The sequence below is a fragment of the Alexandromys fortis genome, unplaced genomic scaffold (assembly GCF_014885135.2).
Source record: "Alexandromys fortis isolate MF-2015 unplaced genomic scaffold, M_Fortis_MF-2015_v1.1 scaffold_215, whole genome shotgun sequence".
In the NCBI taxonomy this organism is placed as follows: Eukaryota; Metazoa; Chordata; class Mammalia; order Rodentia; family Cricetidae; genus Alexandromys; species Alexandromys fortis.
In genome coordinates, this window is record NW_026068086.1 from 832,117 (window position 1) to 855,854 (window position 23,738).

At 37.9% G+C, this 23,738-nt stretch overlaps 1 protein-coding gene across 1 annotated transcript in view; it reads right to left on the reverse strand.

The window, feature by feature from the left end:
• Positions 1 to 856: 856 nt before the first annotated feature.
• Positions 857 to 23,738, reverse strand: part of Pex3 (peroxisomal biogenesis factor 3) — a 32,452-nt gene continuing 9,570 nt past the window's right edge. Inside the window, exons 3-12 of the mRNA XM_050122229.1 lie at positions 21,810 to 21,891; positions 14,406 to 14,449; positions 12,710 to 12,834; positions 12,512 to 12,578; positions 12,375 to 12,429; positions 11,590 to 11,755; positions 9,305 to 9,375; positions 8,255 to 8,377; positions 4,591 to 4,687; positions 857 to 1,841 (exon numbers count right to left, since the gene is read on the reverse strand). Coding sequence (XP_049978186.1) covers positions 1,758 to 1,841; positions 4,591 to 4,687; positions 8,255 to 8,377; positions 9,305 to 9,375; positions 11,590 to 11,755; positions 12,375 to 12,429; positions 12,512 to 12,578; positions 12,710 to 12,834; positions 14,406 to 14,449; positions 21,810 to 21,891 — 914 coding nt within the window. The 3' untranslated portion in view covers positions 857 to 1,757. The remainder of the gene's footprint in view (positions 1,842 to 4,590; positions 4,688 to 8,254; positions 8,378 to 9,304; positions 9,376 to 11,589; positions 11,756 to 12,374; positions 12,430 to 12,511; positions 12,579 to 12,709; positions 12,835 to 14,405; positions 14,450 to 21,809; positions 21,892 to 23,738) is intronic.

The following is a 23,738-nucleotide window of genomic DNA, read 5'->3' on the forward strand; positions in this document are numbered from 1 at the left end:
TGAATTTTGCCAGTGGAACATCTTATTATCCTGACTGTGCAAGACAGTGACTGGAGAGCTGCAGCTTCCTTGGCAGCTAAGCTGACTCTGGGATGACTAGATGAACGAGTGTTGCCTTTAAACAAAAAAATTTAAAATAATTAAAAAAAAACCCTATTTGTTTAATGTAAGTGAAACAGTACTAATAGTACTAAGATATGGGGAAGTATAATCAGTAGATGTACTTGAAAAGTGAGACGAGACACTAGGGGAAATATTTGCTAATTAAGAGTGTTTGGATTTTAAGTTAAAATGTCTAAGGGTTTATGATAACCTGTTTTAAATTACTTTCTAGGTTAGCCAGACTGTTCCAACACTAACAGAAGCAAATTAGTAATCTGCAGTGCCAGTTCTTTACACACAGCTTAATTTATTTCCTTTCTTTTAAACCGTGCCACCTCTTCCATGGTCTTGACTCTTCAGATAATTTTGTGCACAATTTTAAAGTTTTCCTGGTGCAAACCCGGGGCATTTCTGGAAGAGATGCATGCCCTACTCCACATACACATTTCTAAGGTTCCAGAATGCATTTTTCTTAACTAGAAAGGAGAATATCAGTATGTCTTATCAAATTTTAAAGATGTGTCCCCTCCGACATCTTTATACACGGTTGTTTCGTTATAGAGCTCAGTTAGGCTTTAGGAAGCCCTTCACAATTCATTTTCTACCATCTCCTGCTCAGCTATGTTATATTATGTGGGAAGGACAGACAACTCTGTTCTGCAGTCAGTCCATTACTGGGCTTAGCTAATCCACTGCTGATACTTGATGCAGTCAGTTCTGCCTTCATGCCCCTCTAAAGGAAGAACCACAGGTATACTAGAGACAAGGAATAATTTACTTTTATTTACATTTTTTTTCTGGAAAAAACAGAAGAAAGCACCAACTGTATACTAGTTAAAACTTAAAACTAGCATGCTCTCTTTATTACCAGCTAACAAATAAATTAATGGCTGAAAAGTATTAACTGAACAAAACTATATTGTATTAAAATAGTTTATTGCAACAGGTTATTGTACTCAAAATCAATACAAAGTTATTAAAATGATTTATACACAAATGAACAACTCTGTAATTAATAATTGTGAGTAAACATGAACATAACATGAACCTGCAGATTTTGAGGGCTGCTAAGAAAGCTTTAGAAAATGCTGCAAATAAATAGTGAAGAAAATATAGCAAAGGAAAAAAGTTGATCAGAGGTGTTAAAATCCACTGATTTCTAGAAGATGAGCCCTCTGTCAAGGTCTGTGAAGACAAATCATTGACTGGAGAGAATCCGGTCTGCTCTCGCTTACTTCAGATTCCAGGAAACTTCATGATTAGTTAAACAGTATATTTTCAGAGTTCACACATCCTAGATCTACTTCTCAAGACAGATTTCCCCTCATTTTATGTGTGAAAGGACACCACACTCCATTACATGTACGTATAAAATTATCTATTTGGTTTGGATCTGCTTTCCAGGTTGTAACAGATCATGGATGAGCCTGACGTTTGTAGTCTGTGCACCAGTGAGATACACCTGATGAAGTAGACTGTTGATGAGTTAAAGATACAGTAAGGTGCCAAATGAATCTACTTCATTATGAAATAACTTTGCTTAAGAACATACTTTATTAGGCATTTTGGTTGCAAACTGTCACTTCTGGTATAGGTGACTTCAGTACTTTTTAATGTAGATGACTCCCGCGCTAGCTTTTCTCAAAGGAAGACAGTCATTTCTCCAGTTGTTGGGGGGTACTAAAAGCTTCGTACACATTAGCAGCAAAGTCTTTTACTTGCTCCATCATCAAAAGGTCCTAGCAAAAACAGTAACAGTACAGTTTGTAAGGCATAAAGACGTGTGCAATTCATTTCGATGAGCAATAAGTCTGTCTTGAAGCTTTGTGTACTTAAGAATGAGAAGAGTGTAAGGAAACTAAACCATAGGAAATACTGGTTAGTTTCTTATTTCTACAAAATCTGCCAAGATTCTTGGCTTCATAGGATATGTATGTTTTATATAAACACGTATACACAAATCATGCACGTCAGCTTTATGTCAAAGGTTCTCAGTCTCCTGATGGGAATATAAAGCTGTGGGAGGAAGTTACTTTCTATTTTAATGAGCTGAAATGTCATGTTTCCTTTAAACAGGACCAGAGGCCTCAAACTTCATCAGTATTAAATGAAAAAGGGGAATCTGTATGCAATATAAACCAGACCCCTTAAAAATTTCCTATGACAGTAGTGGAAGTTATTAGAACTTCCATTCATCTTGTCATTTAATTTAGAAAGAACTCTCCTAAATTTATTTTAAATGTATTTTGAAAACTATGTAAGTGTTCTCCTTTAAAATGACAGGACTAAAATGGCAGAAAGCATGTGTTCCTGTCTGCACTTGTTTGTTGAGGTTGCTTCTGCACTATAGTAGCAATGCATCTCACATGCCCACGGACCTCTTACAAGTGTAAAATAAAGTCAGTACTCAAATACTAAGATATTTTTGCTTGGGTTTCGAAATAGGGTCTTGCTGTCCAATCCAGACTGGCCTAGAATTGGTGACTGCTCAGCCTCTGAGCACTGGGGTCAGAGGTGTGCAGCACACCTGCTGGGGCTTACATTATTTTTATGTGCACTTGAAAAAATATGTAATGTCTTAAGTGTAGAGCCTTTCCGTAACTAAAAGTGAAAACACAAGCAGGGAGCGACAGTTCCTGAAATTCCAGGGACTCTGGAGACTAACAGGAGAATTACATGTTTGAATGCATGCTGAACTACTCACAAAAATAAACAAAAATCTGCATTACCATTAAATGGAATCTACTCTACAAAACCCAACACACAACTAAAGCCAATGGTTAATAATTTGTTGATTTAGTGTGAATATGGAACTATCTTGCTACTAGCACTCATGTTTTTACACATCCAACCTGCTTCTACACCTGAGTGCCTGGTGCTCATTAAAAATCAATCTGTCCCAACTGATCTGGGACCATTCCTCTGTGGGAGTGACCTGAGTGCCTGGTGCTCATTAAAAATCAATCTGTCCCAACTGATCTGGGACCATTCCTCTGTGGGAGTGAGTTATCTGACTGGACCGTCACATGAATGATTTTCCTGTTGCTGGTTTTTTTCATTTCCCTGTAGCTCTCCTTAATCCAACAGGACAATTGAACACTTCCTGGGTCAACAAGAACACACACATAAGGACAGATATGTGCCCTAAATTCAGGGACATTTTAATCTTGCAATAGATCCTGTGTGGGTTTGAGTTTTCTAATTCCATAGGTATCAAATAAACTTTCCCCTCAACCTCTTGGACTCCTGCAGCCATTTCTATAAACCCTGAAGAAGCATGGATTCAAAGGACGTTTCTTAGGGCAGCTGGACTGAACATCTGAAGCTGAGCATGTCACAGGAGAATGCGGGCCAGGCTCAAGGCCTGCATCCCTCATTCTCAAAGAGGCTTCAACCTCTTTGAGATGGATCCATTTTTAGTTTGGTGAAGCCCATGGATCCTCATTCAAAATCATGACTACAAATTCTGACAATAAAACTTGAACTTTTTTGTTTCGTTTCGATTATTTATCAGTTACACAGGCTTAAATGTATAACCGATTAAAATGTAATATACAAATTTCTCAGGCCTTAAAGCTATGGTTGCAGTATTATATATATTCTGTTGTATTTCTCATGAATTTGTCAAAATGGATGCATCCAGGTTATACCAAAGATGATGGCTTGCACTTCAATGACATGCCATCAGCCTTCTTTACTGTTTTTTCTGCAGTGTGAATGGCCAGCTGTTGGGTGGGAAGAATGACTAAAGGGAACAGAGCAGGGCCACCTGGATGTAAAGAATGGCTTCTGACTGGTCAGGGCAGGAAGAAGCTCAGTCCTTAAGTGTGGGCACTCTGCACTGTGCCAAGAGGGTAAAGTCTACACTAAACTGTTTGAGGCCATGGCACTAACAGACTGGCAGGTGCACACGGGCCTTAGACTCTGCACGGCACGTCACTGCAGCATTTTGCTACTGAGGCAAACCGTAACACATTCTAAGCTTACAATACAGTCCCCAGTTTGTCACTGACTGAGAACAGGACATAGATTCAAAATCATCCTTTTAATAAAATGTTTCCCAAATAAAGTTTGAAGAAAAAAATGGAGCTGTAAGTAGTCCGATGAAAACTTTACATACCTTGTGATGTTTTCATTAACAGGCTACTGGAGCACTATCAACAACTATTTTTATTAGATGAAAACACTTTACTTTGCCACATTTTTTTCAGTTTCTTTCAAACTGTGAAGAACTGCAATGTTAATGCAAAGCATAATGCTACACAGATTTGACCAACCCTCAAAACATTTGCACCATAGAGCAGTCTAGCTAGAGCTGGGCGGCATGGGAAGGTGTTGCTATGAGTTTACTGTCAAGCGCTGCTACTCGTGCAAGAGTGCTATCACTCTGAATATGGTTGCAAGCTTCTGTTTTAAGCAAATTAACATGGCAGGGAATATACTTTTGTGTTGGAAACAACCACAGCATGAACACAGCTTCCTGCTTACCTGTACAAAATGACTAGGTGTTTCACTGCAAACCGAATGGATCTGTCCATTTACTATGGGAATTATCTTAGCTAAAGGCAGGCTGACACTGGATAGACTGAAAAACAAAAACCCACATCATCACAACAGTTATTTTCTGAAGTTACATCATATGCACTTAACATTTTAATTATAAAAGTGCACACACATCGAAGAATATTTACATAAATATAACTAATATATTTATGAAAACTAAAATATAATTTCCTCATCTAAAAAAATCACTATAGTTGACTTCATGGATATTTTCTTCTAGTGACTTTTATACATTTTTATTATTTTTCAACTTAAAACCCTATCAATCATATTTTTGCTACAAGTCCTCTTCATAACATATACATCTCTGTTGTTTTCAATGGTTAGATGGCAGTTCATATGAGGTATTACAACGTCACCAGCTTCTTAGAGCTGGCACTGAAGTTCTTGCCCAGCTTTTCTTAGTATTTAAGTGTTTGTCTTAACATGGAATTTCCATGTATTACATGCAGAAGGTCTGCAGTCTCCACCGTCAGACAGCTCTGGCCTCACTGGTGTGGAACTCCTGCACCATGATGCCTTGTCCTCATCACACACTGGATTTCTGCTGACTGACAGGCAGAAATATCTTTATTTCTGTGACGTCTCAGTCCATTGTCTGATAGACACCTTTACCATCACTTGACAGGGTTAATGCCATCAAAATAACTGTCTTCCAGTCTCCAGTGGGGGTATCAATAGAATTTTGACTAGATTTGTAGATTAATTTTAGGAGAAGAATTTAACCTCTTTAGTTAATCTTCCTGGGTTTGTGAATATAAAGTTTCGCATTAAAAATGATCTTATATTTGGAAAGTTTATGCTTAACTTAGGAAATTAAGAGTCAACTAACAGTTTATTAGTTGTCTATCTTAAACACAATACAGGAAAATTCAATGGTGTTCCTAAATTCTGGTCTTCAAGATTGGTCTTTTCTTAGCCTTGTCACATTCATCAGAAAGAGCAAAAGTTCAATGCTGAACATCCCAGATGACTGTCATGCTCTTTCTGAGTTTAATAAAAATCAACCTGTTTAGTCAATAAGTATATTTGCTTTTGATTTCAATTTTTTATTGTATCAAATCTTATTTATAACAAGAAGCAATAAATTTCTTAGTCTATGCCTTTTCAACAACAGTAAAGATGATTTGTGTCCTGCTAGCATATTTTTATTAATAGTTTATTTATTCAGTGTACATATGTTCCTGTATGTGTGCATATGTGTACATGAGAGTATACAAGGGAAGTTCAGGGTACAACTCAGCGGAGGCGATTCTTTCTTCACACCAGTAAGTTACAAGGACTGCACTAGGGTCAGCAGACTTGGCAGCAGGTGCCATTACCCACAGAGACATCCCAAAAGCCTTGTTTTATTAACATTATGTTATAACTGACTGTGGTAGTTTTCCTAACACTTTAACCCTTCTTTCATTCCTAATACTATTCCTAATCAGTAATGATTTTGAAGTATAACTAAAATTCTATATTCTGACATCAGTCAGAAGTTACTGAGCATTCAGCTTTCCTAGACTTTAGAAATAAAATATTTTTTTTCTTACTTATCAATTGAAAAAGAGAAAAATCCTAAGTTTCTTTAAGACTTGTCTAAGGTGGGAGCCGGAGAGGTGGCTCAGAGGTTAAAAGCACTGGCTATTCTCGCAGAGAACCAGGGTTGATTTCCAGCACCCACATCAGGGAGCGCACAGCCATTTGTAACTCTATTTTCTGGGGTTCCAATGCCCTCGTCTGGCCTCCTCAATGACTGGCACACATATGGCATATACTCTCTTACACACACACACACACACACACACACACACACACACACCCAAACACTGAACAATTACAAAAACTGCACTACAACCACATCAGCTCTTGATCACCCAGCCTTCTGAAAGCCTATGGTATTTTCTGCCCTTTCCTGTACAACCAACACTTGCTACACTGAATTGGACCTTCACCTCTCAGCTATATTTTGTGTCTCCCCTTAGTGGCCTTGTGTTCTCTCACTTAGCACATACTTCATGTTTCCCATCCATGCTTTTCTATTTCATATCAATAACCAACTTTATACTTCAACAGTTTTAGAGACATTTCCATCACATCATCTGTCACTGCTGTTGCATAACACGGTACAGAAGTTCTAGCCTTCACAGCCATTCACGGAATAAGAACTAAAGGTCAGGGAGATAGTTCATGAGGAAAGGTGCCTGCTGCCAACCTAACAACCCACATTTGATTCCCAGGACAAACATGATAGGAAATAATCAGCTCCTGAAAAAGGCCCTCTGTCCCCCCCACCACACACACAGATGCACACACAAATTAATACAATTTTAAAGATTTTTTTTGAGATAGGGTCTTACTATGAAGGCCTGGCTGGCCTAGACCTACTGCAGTTCTAGTCCCGAGTATTGCAATTCTTTAAACTTGGGAAGTAACTAGCACTCTGCTAAATACAGGCTACACTGGAAATTCATTAGTTTGAGTATCTTGACTACAGATATTATATGAGTAGTCCTCAGATGAAATTTATTTAAAGCTGAGATTTAAGTTGTTTAGAGAGTAAACCTTACTACTATGAACACTCCAAATGTGCACCATTAATAACAAATTATACTTCTCTAAACAATAAAGAAGGATCCCTGAAGAAATGAATGGCTCAGAGGTTAAGAGCACTGCCTGGTCTTCTGAAGGTCTTGAATTCAATTCCCAGCAACCACATGGTGGCTCACAACCATCTGTATTGAGATCTGGTGCCCTCTTCCAGCATAGAGGCAGAACACTGTATATATAATAAATAAATCTTTAAAAAAAGAAGGATCCCTGAGAACTGGGCAAGAAAAATGCCTTGCTAGGCCTAGGCTAAGAATTCCATTAGAAACCCCACATCTACGTTACATGCCAGTTACTGTTTCTTTAAATTTTAGCAGGTGCATTTACAATTAATCAGTACTGATTTAGTAGTCCACTGTTTTCAAGTGTGATGTAAAACCAGAGGTTCTTAAAGAGTGAGGAGCCTGATGTGAAACCAAGTATCCCTGTATCAAAGTGACAGACACAATGAAGCTTTTAACAACATGAGTCCATTAAGTAGCAATAGTCAGAATTGACAAATTACAATAATTGAGTGAACTAGGTATTCCCAATTCTATAATGATATAATATATATAAGCATTTTTGAAAATGATTGTTTAAATATAAGCTAAATATGGCTATATGAAAATAATTCACCAAACAAGAATCTACAAGAATGCCTGGCTATTACCACAACCAGACCAATGAATTTATATAGGCCAATAATGGCTACATTATCAGCTTTTTATTCTAAACAATTTTTAAAAATGGATTTTGACTAAATAAAAAGGAAGTTTCACAATGTAAATACTATAGTACCAAAGATGTGGAGATAAAAAAGCATTATTAAATTCAGAAGAAACTTATGTCAATAAAGGAGTCATTGGTTTAGAAGAGTTTAATTTGCTGAAAACTCAGGGTATAATTTATCATTTAAGGTTTCTTTTTCTTTGGTATGAAAACTTAACTATATCTAAGTCATCACATTTCAAGAGCATTTGGTCATATTATATTGTTTTATATGCCATCTTACCTATTTATGGAGTTACCATGTTGCAGGTCCTGTTCAGTGGGCCGAAAAAATTCTGCCATGTTGTCTAGAAGTCGACTGAACCCTCTGTTTAAACAGGTATTTAAAACTGTACTAAAATCTGGACTAGATAAAATAAGAAATATTTCTTTTTAGATTCCCAGCAAACAAAGAAAACAAACTCAATAACTATGTGGTTACTCTTCAGAATCAGTAACATTTCCAGTTACAATCTGGTTTTCATAGCATGAAAAACTGTCGAAATTTATCATTCAGTTTTTCAAACTCAGTGTAACAATCAGTTGCATTGTTTTGCCTGACATGATGAGACTATTTGCCAACTGTCACATATTTTTCATATTAATATGTATTTTTTACAATGTTATCTTAAAAATATCAGCTGGCAAGAACACAAATGAACCTATCCACTATAGACATCAGTATGGAGGTCCTCAAATACTAAAGCAGACCCATCCTGTGTTCCAGCTATGAAAGCCACTCCTGAGTTTTTATCCAGTTGGGTCCAAGTCAACACATCAGACGTACTTTTGCACACTGGTGTTTACTGCAGCATCATTTAAGATGGCTCAGCTATGCAACCAAACCTAGGCGTTCATCAACAGAGGAATGAATACAGAAAATGTAAAACACATTGTAATGTTTGGAGGAAAAAGATGCACCTGTAGATAATCAAGTTTTAGAAAGACATGTACATCATTTTCTTCATTTGTGGGTTCTATATTTTATGTAGACACATAAATTATGTATTTACATAATACACAAAAGAAGAAGCAAGGCTGTCTAGGGGAACAAATGAAACTATTGGTTGGGGAGACGGGAGATAGAGGAGAGGGCAGAAAGGCATGGGGGATATAATTCAAGTACACGACAAGCTTGCATGAAAATGTAAGACAGGCAATCCCACTTGGATTGGAAGGGAATAGATTACAATTTTAATTTTCACAATATTATATTGCATATTGGATCAGGAGCATTGGAATATGGCCTTACTTGCACTGAAAGTACAAATGCATTTCTATGTACTCTACATACCTTTCCAACATGTCTCTTGTCTCATTGAGAAGTTTAATAGTGGTGATATCTCTCGGAGAAAGCCCATAGGCCTGTAAAATAAGAGTTCTAGATATCAGTGTTTCAAATACTACCAAATCATGAATGAAGTAATCACATTAAAAATTCAAGGGTTTTGGAAATCTGGATGTCTCTACTTTATCAACAACCAAAACTGCCAAATTAAAAAAAAATTATCAAGGTTTATGTAAACATGAAAGTAGTATTTAAAACATAAATTGAGGTATACTTTCTAAGGCTTTATTTATTTATTTGGTTTGTTTTGGATGTTTCCAGCATCTATAGACAAAGAAAAATAATAGGTAGTAAGACTAATAGGGCAGACTGGAGAGATGGCTCAGAGGTTAAGAGCACTGACTGTTCTAGAGGTCCCGAGTTCAATTTCCAGCAACCAGGCAATGGCTTGCACTCATGAATTGAGATCTGGCGCCCTCTTCTGGCAGGAATGCATGCAGGAAGAATACTGTATACATAATAAATAAATCTTAAAAAAATGACTAATAGGGCTGGGGTACTGGCTTAGTGGGTAAGAGTCTTTGCCTTGCAGGCCTGGGTGTGACTCCCTAGTGCATAACTCTAGCAGTAAGGAGCAGGCATAAGTGGATCTCAGAACTTGCTGGCCAGCTACCCTAGCCAAAATGTCAAGCTCCATGTTCAGTGAGGGCAGTAAGGTGCAGAGTGACTGCCTACACATGCTTTTACAAGGGTGCATTCACCTACACCCTGACATGGATGCCTCACACACCTACACTACACAGATGGAACACAGATCAACACACACCAAACAAAAGCTCTTTCTTTTCTTGTACTATTGAGAAATTCTATCAGGATGTGTGAGGTTTTTCTCCCCGTCTTTCCTTCTATTCAAACTATTGTGTGTCGCTTTTATCTACAGTTTCTCTCTCTCTCTCTCTCTCTCTCTCTCTCTCTCTCTCTCTCTCTCTCTCTCTCTCTCTCTCTCTTTTTGGTTTTTCGAGACAGGGTCTCTCTGTAGCTTTGGAGCCTGTCCTGGAACTCCTTTTGTAGGCCAGGCTGGCCTCGAACTCACAGAGATCCGCCTGCCTCTGCCTCCCGAGTGCAGGGATTAAAGGTGTGTGCCACCACCGCCCGGCTAAGATTCCCTTTCTAGATTACAATTTTTCTCTCATTTTCTTCCTCCTTTCCTTGCATAATTTTGAATCTAGAGCCTCTCAGCACCCAAAAAGATAACCATTAGAGTCCCTAGGGGAAAACTCTTAAACAATGAAAACTAATTTAAAAGTAAGTTATACAACCTGAATGTATAACCAGAAAGCTTTGGGATTTGTACTTTCTTACTGAGTATCTATAACATCTGTCAGCACACCTGCCAGAGCTGGTGTTATAACGGGCCTTGTTTGCTTCTTGAGAGCTCAGAAATTTCTTCAGGCTGCTGCCCCAAAGTCACTGTTCATTTTTTTAAATAAATACTTTATTTTAAATTGTGTGTGTCCATGCTCAGGTGCATGTACGTGCTGGTGCTCGAGGAGACCAGAAAAGGGAGACAGATCTGGAGCTGAAGTTCCAAGTGCTTGTGTACTATCCACACACGTTCAGATCTTTTATAAGATTGGTAAGTGTTCTTCACTGTGAAGCCATCTCTCTAGCCTCTTATTTTCTTACATCTTTAGATAATAATTTCATTATTTCCCCCCTTTTCTCCTTCTAATACCTCCCATGTACCCCTTCTACCTTGTTCTCATTGAAATTCATGACCTCTTTTTTCCTTTGTTACATAACTCTGTGTGTGTGTATGTGTGAGACACACACCTGTCACAATAAAAAAAACAGGCTATGAATTTAAGCAAACTTGAATGTAGCCCTAGTTTCATTAACATTTAATTCTGTAAACTAAAGCAGAGTCTTTCTATCTAGATACACAAAGCTCGTCATGATCTTGTCTCCAGTATGATCTTCCTCCAGGTTCTCTCTGCTCCTCTACAAACTCGCTAGCCATACTGACTAATCTCTTCAGTTCCCGAGTGTAATGAACTTGTATTCTCCTTTGGATTCACAGCATATATCACAGTGCTTGAAACCTAACTATGATGTGATAAAAATTTGCTAAGTACTCAATAAGTGCTATAATAAATCAGATTTATAGTTTTTCTAATGAATAAGGCTTTATTTAAATTGCTGAAATACAAGACTTAGAAATCTATATTTCAAGAGAGAGTAACGGATTTATAAAATATGGAGTAAGAGTCAGAAAATATAGAAATGAGTACCTGAGCTGCTAATGGCGTTTCTTCATCTGGCATCATGTACTGGCACAGTGAGGACCTGGAGACATCTTTATCAGTCCAAGGAGACCTATGCTGCTCCACAAGAATCCTGATTTCTTTTAGTTTTTGCTCCAAGTCCAAAAGGGACAAGGAATGTTTAAGAGAAACACTAGAACAGAGAAAGGAGAGTAAGTAAAAGGAAAAAAACACAGCACCCTTCACAGTGCTCCTGTCTTAATAAGCTGGCATCTGAAACCTTGCTGCATTTAGTTGGAACTGATGAACTGGGAAGGACTGGGAAGCCAGCCGCCAGGTGAGGGCCATCAATACAGAGCCACAGTAAGCTACTGCACAGATCTCACAAGAAAAGTCCTGCCATAATTACAGATCTTATTATTAGTGTAAGGGGGAGGTAAGCAGATTTTTAAATATCTTTTCTTACTCTCATGACTCTCCCACTTCACTAGGTCAGTTCTATTTTCTGTCCCCCTTTCCTCTGACTACTGAGAAACGAATGTGAGACCTCAGGCATGCATGCAAAGCAAATGCTCTATGTAAGCCCAGCCGGGCCCCACTTTTTTCTTGTGTTTAAATTTGAAGACAGAGGCCATTACGTTGTCTAGGCCGCCAGCCCTCAACTCTACCTGCCAGCTAAGCCTGAGCCTGGGATCCTCCTGCTTGGGCCTCCTGAGGATGGGAAGACGCAACTGTGCCACCACAACCAGCTCTCCCCTCAGTTTACTTACCAGAGCCGAGAAGTCAGAAGAGTCAAAGGGGAAACAGCTTACCTTCCTAAAATCCTCTGTACAGCCTGCTTGATGACAGTGACCAGCTCCGTCAGGCCTATTGGAGGGAAAGCAGAGCCATGTTCCCTTAACACCGTCCACAACAGCATAAACACGCACGCTGCCAACTGTGGTCTTACCGTCTCCGAGGAGGTGTTGAATACTTGACAAATACTGTTGCTGTACATCCGGGGGAGCAAGAACCGTCTACATGGAACAGAATTAGAGTTAAACGAGCTAAGCCTTTATAGGAAAAGAGTCTTAAATGTGCCAAATAGTCTGCTCTCCCAAGACAACAGTCAGTCAGGAGATAGAAAAGGCAGGTCTGGTAAACTTACAGTGCCATTTTTGCCAACTGTTGCATTATCCAGGTAAATATATCCACCAATTATGTTTAACTGGACTCGTAAAAGAACGACCAGCATACATGTGCTATATACGGCTACAATACTTCTTGTGAAACCTTCAGAGAGAAAAGAAATTTTTTGACATTGTTACTAAAACACCAACAAAAATATAAAATCATGACCTAAGCCTATGATTACTTTTAAATAGCTGATTTTAGCAAATACATTTGTAAATGGAGCAAGTACAAAAATAGATCAATTTAAAAACTTTATCTCTTTAAACCTGTTTAGAATAATTATGTCCTCTCCCTACTCTCCTCCCTAGCCCCCCCCCCCCCTTTTTTAGCAGGACCTTACTAAGTAGACCTGGTTGGCCTTGAACTCAGGGTCCTTTTGTCTCAGACTACTAAGTGCTAAGATTTCAGGCTGTTGTCATTATGATGGACTAGGTATAATTTCCCAATTGAAGTCCTGCCCAATAAGTGCTTATTAGTAAAAGGAATTGCAGGTTAGAAGCTGGAAAAGGAAAGCAAAGAAACTTGGGTATGTGACTCTGGTGGTTTAACTTCCTAGTGTTCACAAGGCCCCGGACCTATCTCGAGCATGGGCACAGGGTTGGGGCAAGGCAAAGTCAGACCTGACTAAGCTGTGTCTTCAGAACTCAGATGTCCAGAGAGTTGAGGTAAAGGAGGGCTGAGCACGGAAGACTCCTGCTCTGTGTCAGGTAAAGGAAAAGAGGCCCAGCAAAGAACTGGAGGATCAGAGAGGACAGGGAAACAGGAAGACTTTGCCCTCAAGGGCACAACACAGTGTTCAGGACCGAGAAGGGAACACAGGTGTCCACTGTGCCAAGAAGCGTGTTGAGTCCATAGCCCCAGTGGACTGGACATCAGAGATTACTTCTGATGCCTATGAGGACTGCTTGGGTAGAAGCAAGAGCAGAAATTAGGGTGCTGCATCAAAGAGTGAGTAGGAGTGAAGAAATGGAGAACGAAAATGTAGAAATAGCTGCTCCCAGGGCATGTGAGGAAGGACAACAGTTGAAAGGAAACACAGGAACTTAAGGAGTTGGATTTGTCTTCCAACTAGGTGAAGACTTAGGCATCATTATTCAGTGGATATATTAGCTGAAATGAAGAATCAGGAGAGCGTGCTGGTATGAAGTTTTGATACATACATATACAAGAGCCTAGGAATGTTCTTTGATTCAAATTTTTATCACTATGAAATTTTGCATATAATAGCAATGTAAAGTTGGCACTACTTGGGTTAGATAATTTTTTAATACAACGTTAAAAATATAATACCTAACCAGCACACTAATATCACCATCAGACAATTAATATAGTCTAGAAACAGACTTTGATCTCTCTGCTTTATGAATATTTATATTTAAACCTGACTATTTGATGAGGCAGGGAAAGAAGAGTCATGTACATACTATGGCATAAAAAGTTTCTGTTGCTGGGTGGTGGTGGTGGTGCACACCTTTAATCCCAGTACTGAGGAGGCAGAGGCAGGCGGATTTCTGTGAGTTTGAGGACAGCCTGGTCTACAAGAGCTAGTTCCAGAACAGGAACCTAAGCTACAGAAAAACCCTGTCTCGAAAAAAAAAAAAAACAGAAAAAAATAGTTCCTGTTATAAATATCTTAAGGATGTGCTATTATAAAAAATACGAAGGCTTACTTATTATCTTTAGGTCTTCCCATATTTCTAGCTTGTTTGAAGGCCTAAAGAAAAAAAATCAGAAAATAATAATCAATATAAGCAAATATAACTTTCAACTACACAGCTATATTCCCTTTAAATATTAAAACAACATACAAATACTGAAGAAACAAAGCCCATAAGATAGCAAAAGTGCAATTCTTTTAAACAATGCTAACAATCACTTTTACCAGTGTACATTCTTCCAATCCTTTTCCTCTGAGCACATACATGGAAATACACAAACAGTAAAGAAAACCAGGAAGTTTCTTCCCTCTGCTTATGTTACACATAATCAAGTAGATTCTGTGATCATTCAAAGGTAAGTACCACTGTTTTGTTGCTTTGCAGCTTCATTATAAGCACATGAATTGACAGGCATATTTGATGTGTACCAAACTGAAGTTATTTCCCTTTTGCTGTTGAAATCACCACTGGAGGGCTACTTAGGCTGGCTTTTAAGACTTTTGGCACGAGCCCACTACTCTTTACTTTTTAAAAAGAAAAGATGTCCTGAGTTGTTCTAAGCTTGCTGCAGATCTGAAACTATGCATTTCTTTCAGAGTCCTAGTTCGTCATGGTGGGAAATGTTAGCGACTACATGACTCCTGGGTCAGGTATTATTTCTCAACATTTTCAGTGTGCTCAGCTGGTGCTATGGCTTGGCTTACTGTCCTCTCCAACGACTGTATATGAAAGGCTTAGCAGTCAGGCTACATAACTGGGAAGTAGAAAAACCTTTAAGAGTTGGAAGTTACAGGGAAGTTCTAGGTCATTAAAGACAGGCCTACCAGGGGATATGGAGACCCTGGCGCATCGAGTATTATTCTTTGTGCGTTTTTGGTCATTAGGTGGCAGCTTGTTGGCCCACAACTGCCATCAGAGACCCAGTGCAGCCTATCTGCCTAATCTGGACTGGAACTCTAAAAATTACAAACCAAAACAGCCTCTTGCAGGAATTTTATTGTAAGTGAAAACTGATGGATAAGCTGTTAGATATGTATACATTTGTTGACAGAGGTTTCTGTCCCACCCAGTCCCACAGCCATTCAGCCCCAAAGGTCTACATTGATCATAAACTGATTGGCCTAATAGCTCAGGCTTTCTTTTTCTTTCTTTCTTTCTTTCTTTCTTTCTTTCTTTCTTTCTTTCTTTCTTTCTTTCTTTCTTTCTTTCTTTCTTTCCTTTCTTTTTTTTTTTTTTTTTTTTGGTTTTTCGAGACAGGGTTTCTCTGTGGCTTTGGAGCCTGTCCTGGAACTAGCTCTGTAGACCAGGCTGGTCTCGAACTCACAGAGATCTGCCTGCCTCTGCCTCCCGAGTAGCTCAGGCTTTCTTATTAACTAACTTTTATATCATAGATTAACCCATTATTCTTGTCTGTGTTAGTCATGTGGCTTGGTACCTTTTATCAGCGAGGCATTCTCATTTTGCTTCCTCTGTGTCTGTGTGAAGACTGCAGAATGAGCCTTTTCTCTTACTAGAATTCTCCTGTTCTGGTAGTCCTGTCTATACTTCCTGCCTGGCTACTGGCCAATCAGCGTTTTATTAAAATACAAGTAACAGATCTTTACAGGGTACAAAACCATTGTTCCACAGCACTTCCCCCTCCCCTTTTATTAAAATTCAAAGCAAGAACTCTGAATCCAATCTCATTGCTTAGCTTTTTCCTGATCATTATCAATAACAACTTGCAATCAACATTCCAAACAAAGAAAAATATCCATAGTCAATTTTGGGGGGGGAATAATGGGCATAGTTTTCCAGGCTACTTCTTGCTGATGGGGGCACTGATAATCTTACAGGAACCTAAAAAAAATTTGATCATCTCAGCCAGCAGTGTTGAGGCTGTTCTGGATGTAGAACTCAGACATCTGGGCCATCTGCTCCTATTGGAGATTTCTCAGGCGGTCTTCTTGATCAAATCTGATTTTTCTTAGCCCAGAAGGAATCCACAGCCTCTCATTTCCTGTGGCAAAAAAAGCAAAACCTCTTCTCCAAACTAATATACCTTCTGACTTAAATTTTTAAGCCAAGGCATTTTCAAAATATATATGTTGGATTAATCCAGCAGCATTTATAATCAAATGTCTTTTTGCAGTTTTTGCTCCTTTCTCAGCCATCAATTTAAAGATAACACAATAGCATATAGTATCCAGACTCTCTGTGTATTTTACATCTTTATGTGGCTTTATTGTAAACTCTATTTCTTTTACTTTTAATATTTGGCTTTTTGAGACTAGGTTTCTCTGTGTATCTCTAGCTGTCCTGGCACTCACTCTGTAGACCAGGTTGTCCTTGAACTCAGAGATCTGCCTGCTTCTGCCTCCCAAGTGCTGGGATTAAAGGTGTATGCCACCACATCCAGGTTCGTTCTTTCTTTCTTTCTATCTATCTATCTATCTATCTATCTATCTATCTATCTATCTACCTATCTACCTACCTACCTACCTACCTACCTACCTACCTACATACATACATACATACATACATATTAGGACTTTATCCTTTTTCTTTTCTCTTCCAAGCCTACATATATTTTTAAACACACTCTAAACCATTCAGAGGCTTTTTCATTTGAATCTATCTTTACCTTATATTTCTCTTTTTTTGACCACATGAGTCTTTAATTTGCTAAGCAATATGGCTAGGATTAAAGCCGTGGCTTTGCTGGCTAGATCCACCACATTCCTTAGCTTTCTGAGAATCTAGCCTCATGGCAGAGGTACTGGCTGGAGCCATGTTTATTGCCACAACTCTTATGGAGTTTCAAAATCCCTGATGCCACCAAAATGCATGCTGTTGGCTATTCATACACACTTTTTAAATGGCTTGTGATAGAGCCGCTTAAAAGGGCTGCAAGGTTTCTGCAGCTAAAGTGATGCCTCTCTTTAATGAGATGCATTTGCCTTTAGTAAATAGAGCCCACCTGAGAAAATGCTGCTACCGAGAAGCCATGCTTAACTCTGTTCTTTTTGTGTTTAGAATTCCTTCCAAAAATCTCTCAGGTTTTAAGAGAATTCAGTTGTCCACGTTAGGGCCATTTGTTGACTGTTTTGAAAAAAAAGGGGGGGGGAGTGCTGTGGGACAATGATCTTGTATCCTGTAAAGATCTGTTACTTGTATTTTAATAAAACACTGATTGGCCAGTATCCAGGCAGGAAGTATAGGTGGGGCAACCAGAATAGGAGAATTCTGGGAAGAGGAAAGGGTCAGTCTGAAGTTGACACAGAGGAAGCCAGACACAAAGGAAGCAGGACGAGAATGCCTCGCTGATAAAAAGTTCCAAGTCACGTGGCTAATATAGACAAGAATACTGGGCTAATTAAAAGTTAATAAGAAGCCTGCGCTAATAGGTCAAGCAGTTTATGATTAATTTAGACCTCTGTGTGTTTCTTTGGGACTGAATGACTGTGGGACTAGGTGGGACAGAAACCTCTGCCAACATATATTATTTATACACACATATTTAAAGATATATTATGCCACAAGCTTATAGTTTAAGTCAAAGTCGACTTTATAAGATGTTAGCTTAATTTTATTCATCTTATATATGCATTTGTTTTGGCCCACACTAGAAATCAGCGAAAACAACATAGTTATTAATCCGCTTCAACCATCAGTTCAAGAATAGAGGCCTTACAATAGTGTTTCAAAAGGGGCTAAAGTAATTAAGTTCCAGGTAACAGGAGTATTTATTCCACTAAGGACATTTAATTAAATTTCTGATTTAAAGACACTTAATACAGTTTCTGTCTTTGTGGTTATAGTATCAACTAGAAAACATTCAGGTTATTTATTTTACTATAAATATTTGATATCACTTAAAAATTAAATATAGTAATAATTACAGAAAACACAGGGTTATAAAGTCAAATTGATACAACCTTGTATGTTGAGTATCATTTTTCTCTCGCATTCATAGGTGATTTAAATATGCTTTCTTCTACTGTACTGCTCTATATAAGCATGTATGTATTATTCAACACATTTCAATGAATAAATTGTTATTTAAATAAATGCAGACATACTACATACTTTATTTTCTTAAAAATAAGATAGCAACATATCCAGGACATTAGTCCATAGTAGCACAAAGGCACATTTGTTTAAAAACATATTTATAGGCCAGCAAAATTGTTCAGTGGGTATTAGGTGCCCACTAAGTTTGATGATTTTGAATTTGTTTTCAGGACTAACACAGTAAAAGGAGAGAGCCAACTCCTGAAAATTATCCTTCAACACACAAAATAAATAAGTACAATGCAATAAAAATGATAGAGTATTTAAATGCGGCGTAGCACTGGAGTGTGTGACTGTGCTAGGTAGATAAAATGCAGTGTTTTCCAGAGCACCTGTTTCAAAGGACTGGGATTTTTACTATTTTCAATTTATCATAAATATTCTTACAAAATATAATAAATATTATTTACTAGAACACAAAGATATAAAACACAGGCCAATTATGCTTGTTATATCTGAACATAAATTTGCGTTTCAATGGAGAGATGGCTCAGAGGATCAGAAAAAACACTACTGTTCTTGAGGACCTAAGTTTGGTTCTTGGTACCCTCATCACTGGGTGGCCTGTAACTCCAGCGGCATCAGATGTCTCCAGGCTCCACAAGCACCAGTATTCAGATTTGTGTTATGTGCGTGTGTGTGTGTGTGTGTGTGTGTGTGTGTGCGCGCGTGTGCACAAATAATAAACCTTAAAAATTCAGAGTTAGTATTACAATTGAAGCTGAGCCAATATAACAAGACAAGATGAACTTAGTGGCAGCAATCTGTAAAAAGACAAACTGAAGTCATACTTGCTGAACCATATTTCATTTGGGGGAATCTGGTGGGTGAGAACAGAGTGAGCAACCCAGTAGTGCCTGTGTATTGGCAATCACCCTAAGACTGTATCTGTAGTTTTAAGCTCAGTGGTAGAAAGAACCCTTGCCTATCATGTACTCCTGGTTCAGACCCCAGGATTACAAAACAACAAAACGAAAATGTGCACACACACACACACGCACACACTCATAATTATCTTTTTAGGAAATCCTGATTTCAAATCGCATAGGTCAGGGAAAGTACCTTCTACGTGGTTTCTGTTCAAAGGGACTCTTCAAGTAGACATCTAGTCCAAGTTAAAAACAACTCGACGTTTCAGTGTTACTAAAATATCTACCTAAAACTTTGGCCAATGTGTGCTAAAGCATGCTGCTGCTTGTGATAAGGGCGTGTAAGAGTCTCTACCATTGGTGGTTCTTTACCACGCACCTGTCGAAACAAAGCTATCAGGTCATTTGTTCATCCCTTATCAGTTATGAACAAACTAGTCTAAAAAGAAGACCAACTTGCTTGGCAGGTTTATATGAAATCAGAGATGACTGGATTCTAATATAAAAAAAACATCAAATTGTAGATTTTGTTAGTCCCTTTTAAACTTTTTCTTGTGTATTAAGTCAAAATTTCACATTGTCTTGCAAAGCCAATCTTTTTCTAAACTCCTACATTCTCCTTTAGTGTTTGTTTTTGCCATGGAATTAACATTTTTGAATTGTACTATATTTAACCCATTCCCCCCTTTTGGCTATCAATTCAACCTTAAACTTAGAGCTATTTTATTACATTTTTATTCGTCTGCTTTTTGGTGTTAGAGATTGAGTTGAGGGCCTTAAGAATGGTAAGCATAGGCTCTACCACTGAGTTGTACACTGAGGCCTTATCTCAATCAGTGAGAATCCTTCTAAGCATTTAGAATGAAGGGCTTTATGGGAAACAAGCTTGCCAAGGGGGAGGAATATCACCACGTTTACCATAACTCTTATCTATCCATCTATTTTTTTTTTTGCTTTGTATCTGGCATTTTTTTAGGTGTTTGTTTTTTTTTTTATTGAGAATAAGAAAAAAAAAGTTTCCGCCTCCTCCCAGCCTCCCATTTCCCTCTCCCTCCCCCACTCTTCTCCCCCTCCCCTATCCATCTATTTTTTAAAAAAATAAAATAAAAGTCCTATTCACTTAATTTGTCTTTGCTTCCTAAATAAGATTGAAGGTTATGGCAATTAAAATCTACTTTTTGTCCTTTACTATGCCCATGTAAGAAGTGACTAGATATTTATTTGAGATTAATTTGTCCATATATACCTTCCTGTATAATTATACAGATTACTTTGTAAGTCACATTTTACACCTATAAAGCAGAGATTAAATTCAGTCTACTTCTGAGAATGAAAATCATCTGCCACTGGTATTATATTTTAATCAGATATAAAGTTTTAGCATAAGTTCATTGTTATTTTGGGATGTGTTCTCTGGATACCAGTTTCAAAGAAAGCTGGGACTGTAGTTCAGTGACAGAGTGTTTGCCTTATATGGGTGAGGCTGTAGGTCCACTATAAAATAAACAAGAAAACAAATTTGTCAAGTTTGTTGTCAACCTGTCCAAGTATTAAGTTTCTGTTTGCAAGGCACAGATGATAACATCTGCCTCACAGACGCATTGTGAAAACTGCATGAGAGCATGCACGTGTGGGAGGCACCTAGCGCCAGGGCGGCCACAACCTCTGGACAGCACTTCTTCCCCACGACTACATGGAGGCTCAGTACAGCCAAGCAGATGTTCACATTAACCTTGTTACTAAGACTTACTTTGTTTGGGGTGTAACTCAATGGTCAGCATGTACTTAACATGTACAGGCTGCTGGGTGTGGGCCTCACCTGTGTCTCGATCTTCTTCTCTCCTTTCTCCCTCTTCTGTCTCTCTCTCCCTCCTCCTCTCCTTCAGTCACAAAATTTGCTTAGTGAAATCATCACTGCCCATATTTTGCTCATCAAAGGAAGCAGCCATTTGTTTTCCAGAAGTCTCCTCAAACTAATAACTTCTAATGCCTGCGTGTATATCATACGCCACATACTAGGTCATAAATGTGGGCAATGCTTTCTACTGCCATAATAATTTGTCAGCATTACACATTCATGTTTTGTATATCAATTTGTCAGTTACTTATAAATATATGTACCTTATCCAAAACAGTCTACTATATACCTAACACTATGAGATGCATGATATTGACCATAATTTTATTAGCTTTACATTTCTCGTGCAGGACTATATTCTATAAACACTCAATAGGTAATCTGCTGAATAATGTAAAAATTATATAAAATATTCATATAAAACAATAATACTATTGTCCATATGATTTGTATAATGAGGCAGAGCTAAAATAAAGTTAAATATTGATTAAGTAATATAAGCATTTGTTTTTTTAAACTGAGCCTATGCAAGTTTTAACTGAAAAGTAAGGAAACAATCACTTATTAAAAGTATTTATTTCATTCTGTAAACTTTGACTGCATTCCAATAAGGCAAAGAACGTAACTTGCTTCTACCTGTTTTTCAACAAGGCTGTTAGACTCTCGGAATTGAGCTGCTGCATCAAGGCCTCCCTCAGGGTCGGCAGCATGGAGAGCACTGTAACACAAACAGAAAAGACAGACGCTCACAGATGACATGGACACGCTCATGGAGATAGTCCTAGGTTTTAAGCTCTATGATAATAGTGGCAACTAACAGGAGATGGGAGGAACCATCCAGGTTAAAGAATTCCAATTAATTATGTCAAACTAATAAAGCAAGCATTTACTTGCATTACCACAACAACACTTTATCATAACCAGAGCAAGAACACGCAGAAGACAGAAAGGGAAATTTTTTCCTAACTGTTAACAGTGGGGATGTCTGGATGATGGTCTATGGATAGCTCCCTTTCCTTCTTTCCGATACTTCAAAATTCTCAATGTTAAGTTTACTTCTGGCATGATGAAAGTGATCAAAGCCAAGGTTTTCATATTCATATCCTTTGTTTCAGATATCTAATTCTAGAAAAATATTTGTTAAATACAAGACTATATTTACTATAATGTATGTGAGGGTGCCTTTATCTACCTCCTGAGTTTCAGTTTAAGTTTTGCTAATGGCTGTGGTATTATCTATCATTGCCAGGAATAATATGAAGACAAAGGGAGATACAGAACTCTATGGGGGAGAGTATACACAAAAGTCACAGGTCTACTGTGCCTCTACAGGTAGTATAAGAAATGCACACACAGAAATTAAGAGGAGCTTTTAGCACAAGACTGGAATGATTAAAAAAAGATCAAGAGATTATAAATACCACCTTCTAGAAGGTAAAACTTGGAAATACATTTTTTTCTTTTCTTTTCTTTTTTTTTTTTTTTTTTTTTTTTTTTTNGGCTGATGTCTGATGTCTGATGTATGCAGCAGTCTCCGTCACGATATTTTTTGGTGTTTTTTATTTTTTTTTTTGGAGACAGGGCTTCTCTGTTGCTTTGAAGCCTGTCCTGGAACAAGCTCTTGTAGACCAGGATGGCCTCAAACTCATAGAGATCCACCTGCCTCCGCCTCCCAAATGCTGGGATTAAAGGCATGCGTCACCACTGCCTGGCACAATTTTTCTTTTTTGATGAGACAAGAAAATCCATTCTTATATAGGAAATTTCAGGCTCTATACTGCTCAATATTGTACTTTAATCTTGCACACTCTATAGTTTCAGTAAATGTCCTCAACCTGCATGTTTAGATCTTCTTATGTTGTTGAGATCGTTAGCTAAAAAAGTGCCTGAGAATCTGAGTATCTTGGCTTTGTGTAGGTGGTACATAATTCTACTCTAAAAGGTTAGCCCCCTGTGTCAGTGACTTTGCACCTATAGATCAAACAACTGCATATTAAAATGTTCAAAAACTGTGTCTGTACTAAACATGTACCTACTTTTTTCTTACTACTCCCTAAAAAATACCACTTATATTTCATTACATAATCAAAGTACTCTATAAATGATTCCAAGTGTATGGAAGGATGAGTCTAGGTTATTGAAAATACTAGGCTACTTAATGTAACCGTTTCACATCCTCTGATTTTGGAACCAATTCTTCCTGATGGCTAAGGGAAAATATGTTACTTTACAAAGAAAAAACAAGGCCCTAATCCCACATTAGAATGGCGCTTGTGGGAACTACTTTAAAGACTGTGGGATATAACAATCTACTTTGAAGAGTCTTCTTTGATTATTATTTATTATTTTATATATATCTACTTATATATCTATGTATATTTTATATATTTAAATATATACTATTACATATTATTAAATTTGATAATTCTTTGATAATTCTATTCTCTTCTAGCCACCTGTAAGAAAAATGAATAAGTCTCTGTATCTTTAGTCATCTGCTTTCAACAAAATTTTTTGAAAAATTAATTTACCTCATATGTATTTGCATGTGCCTGATTGTATGTC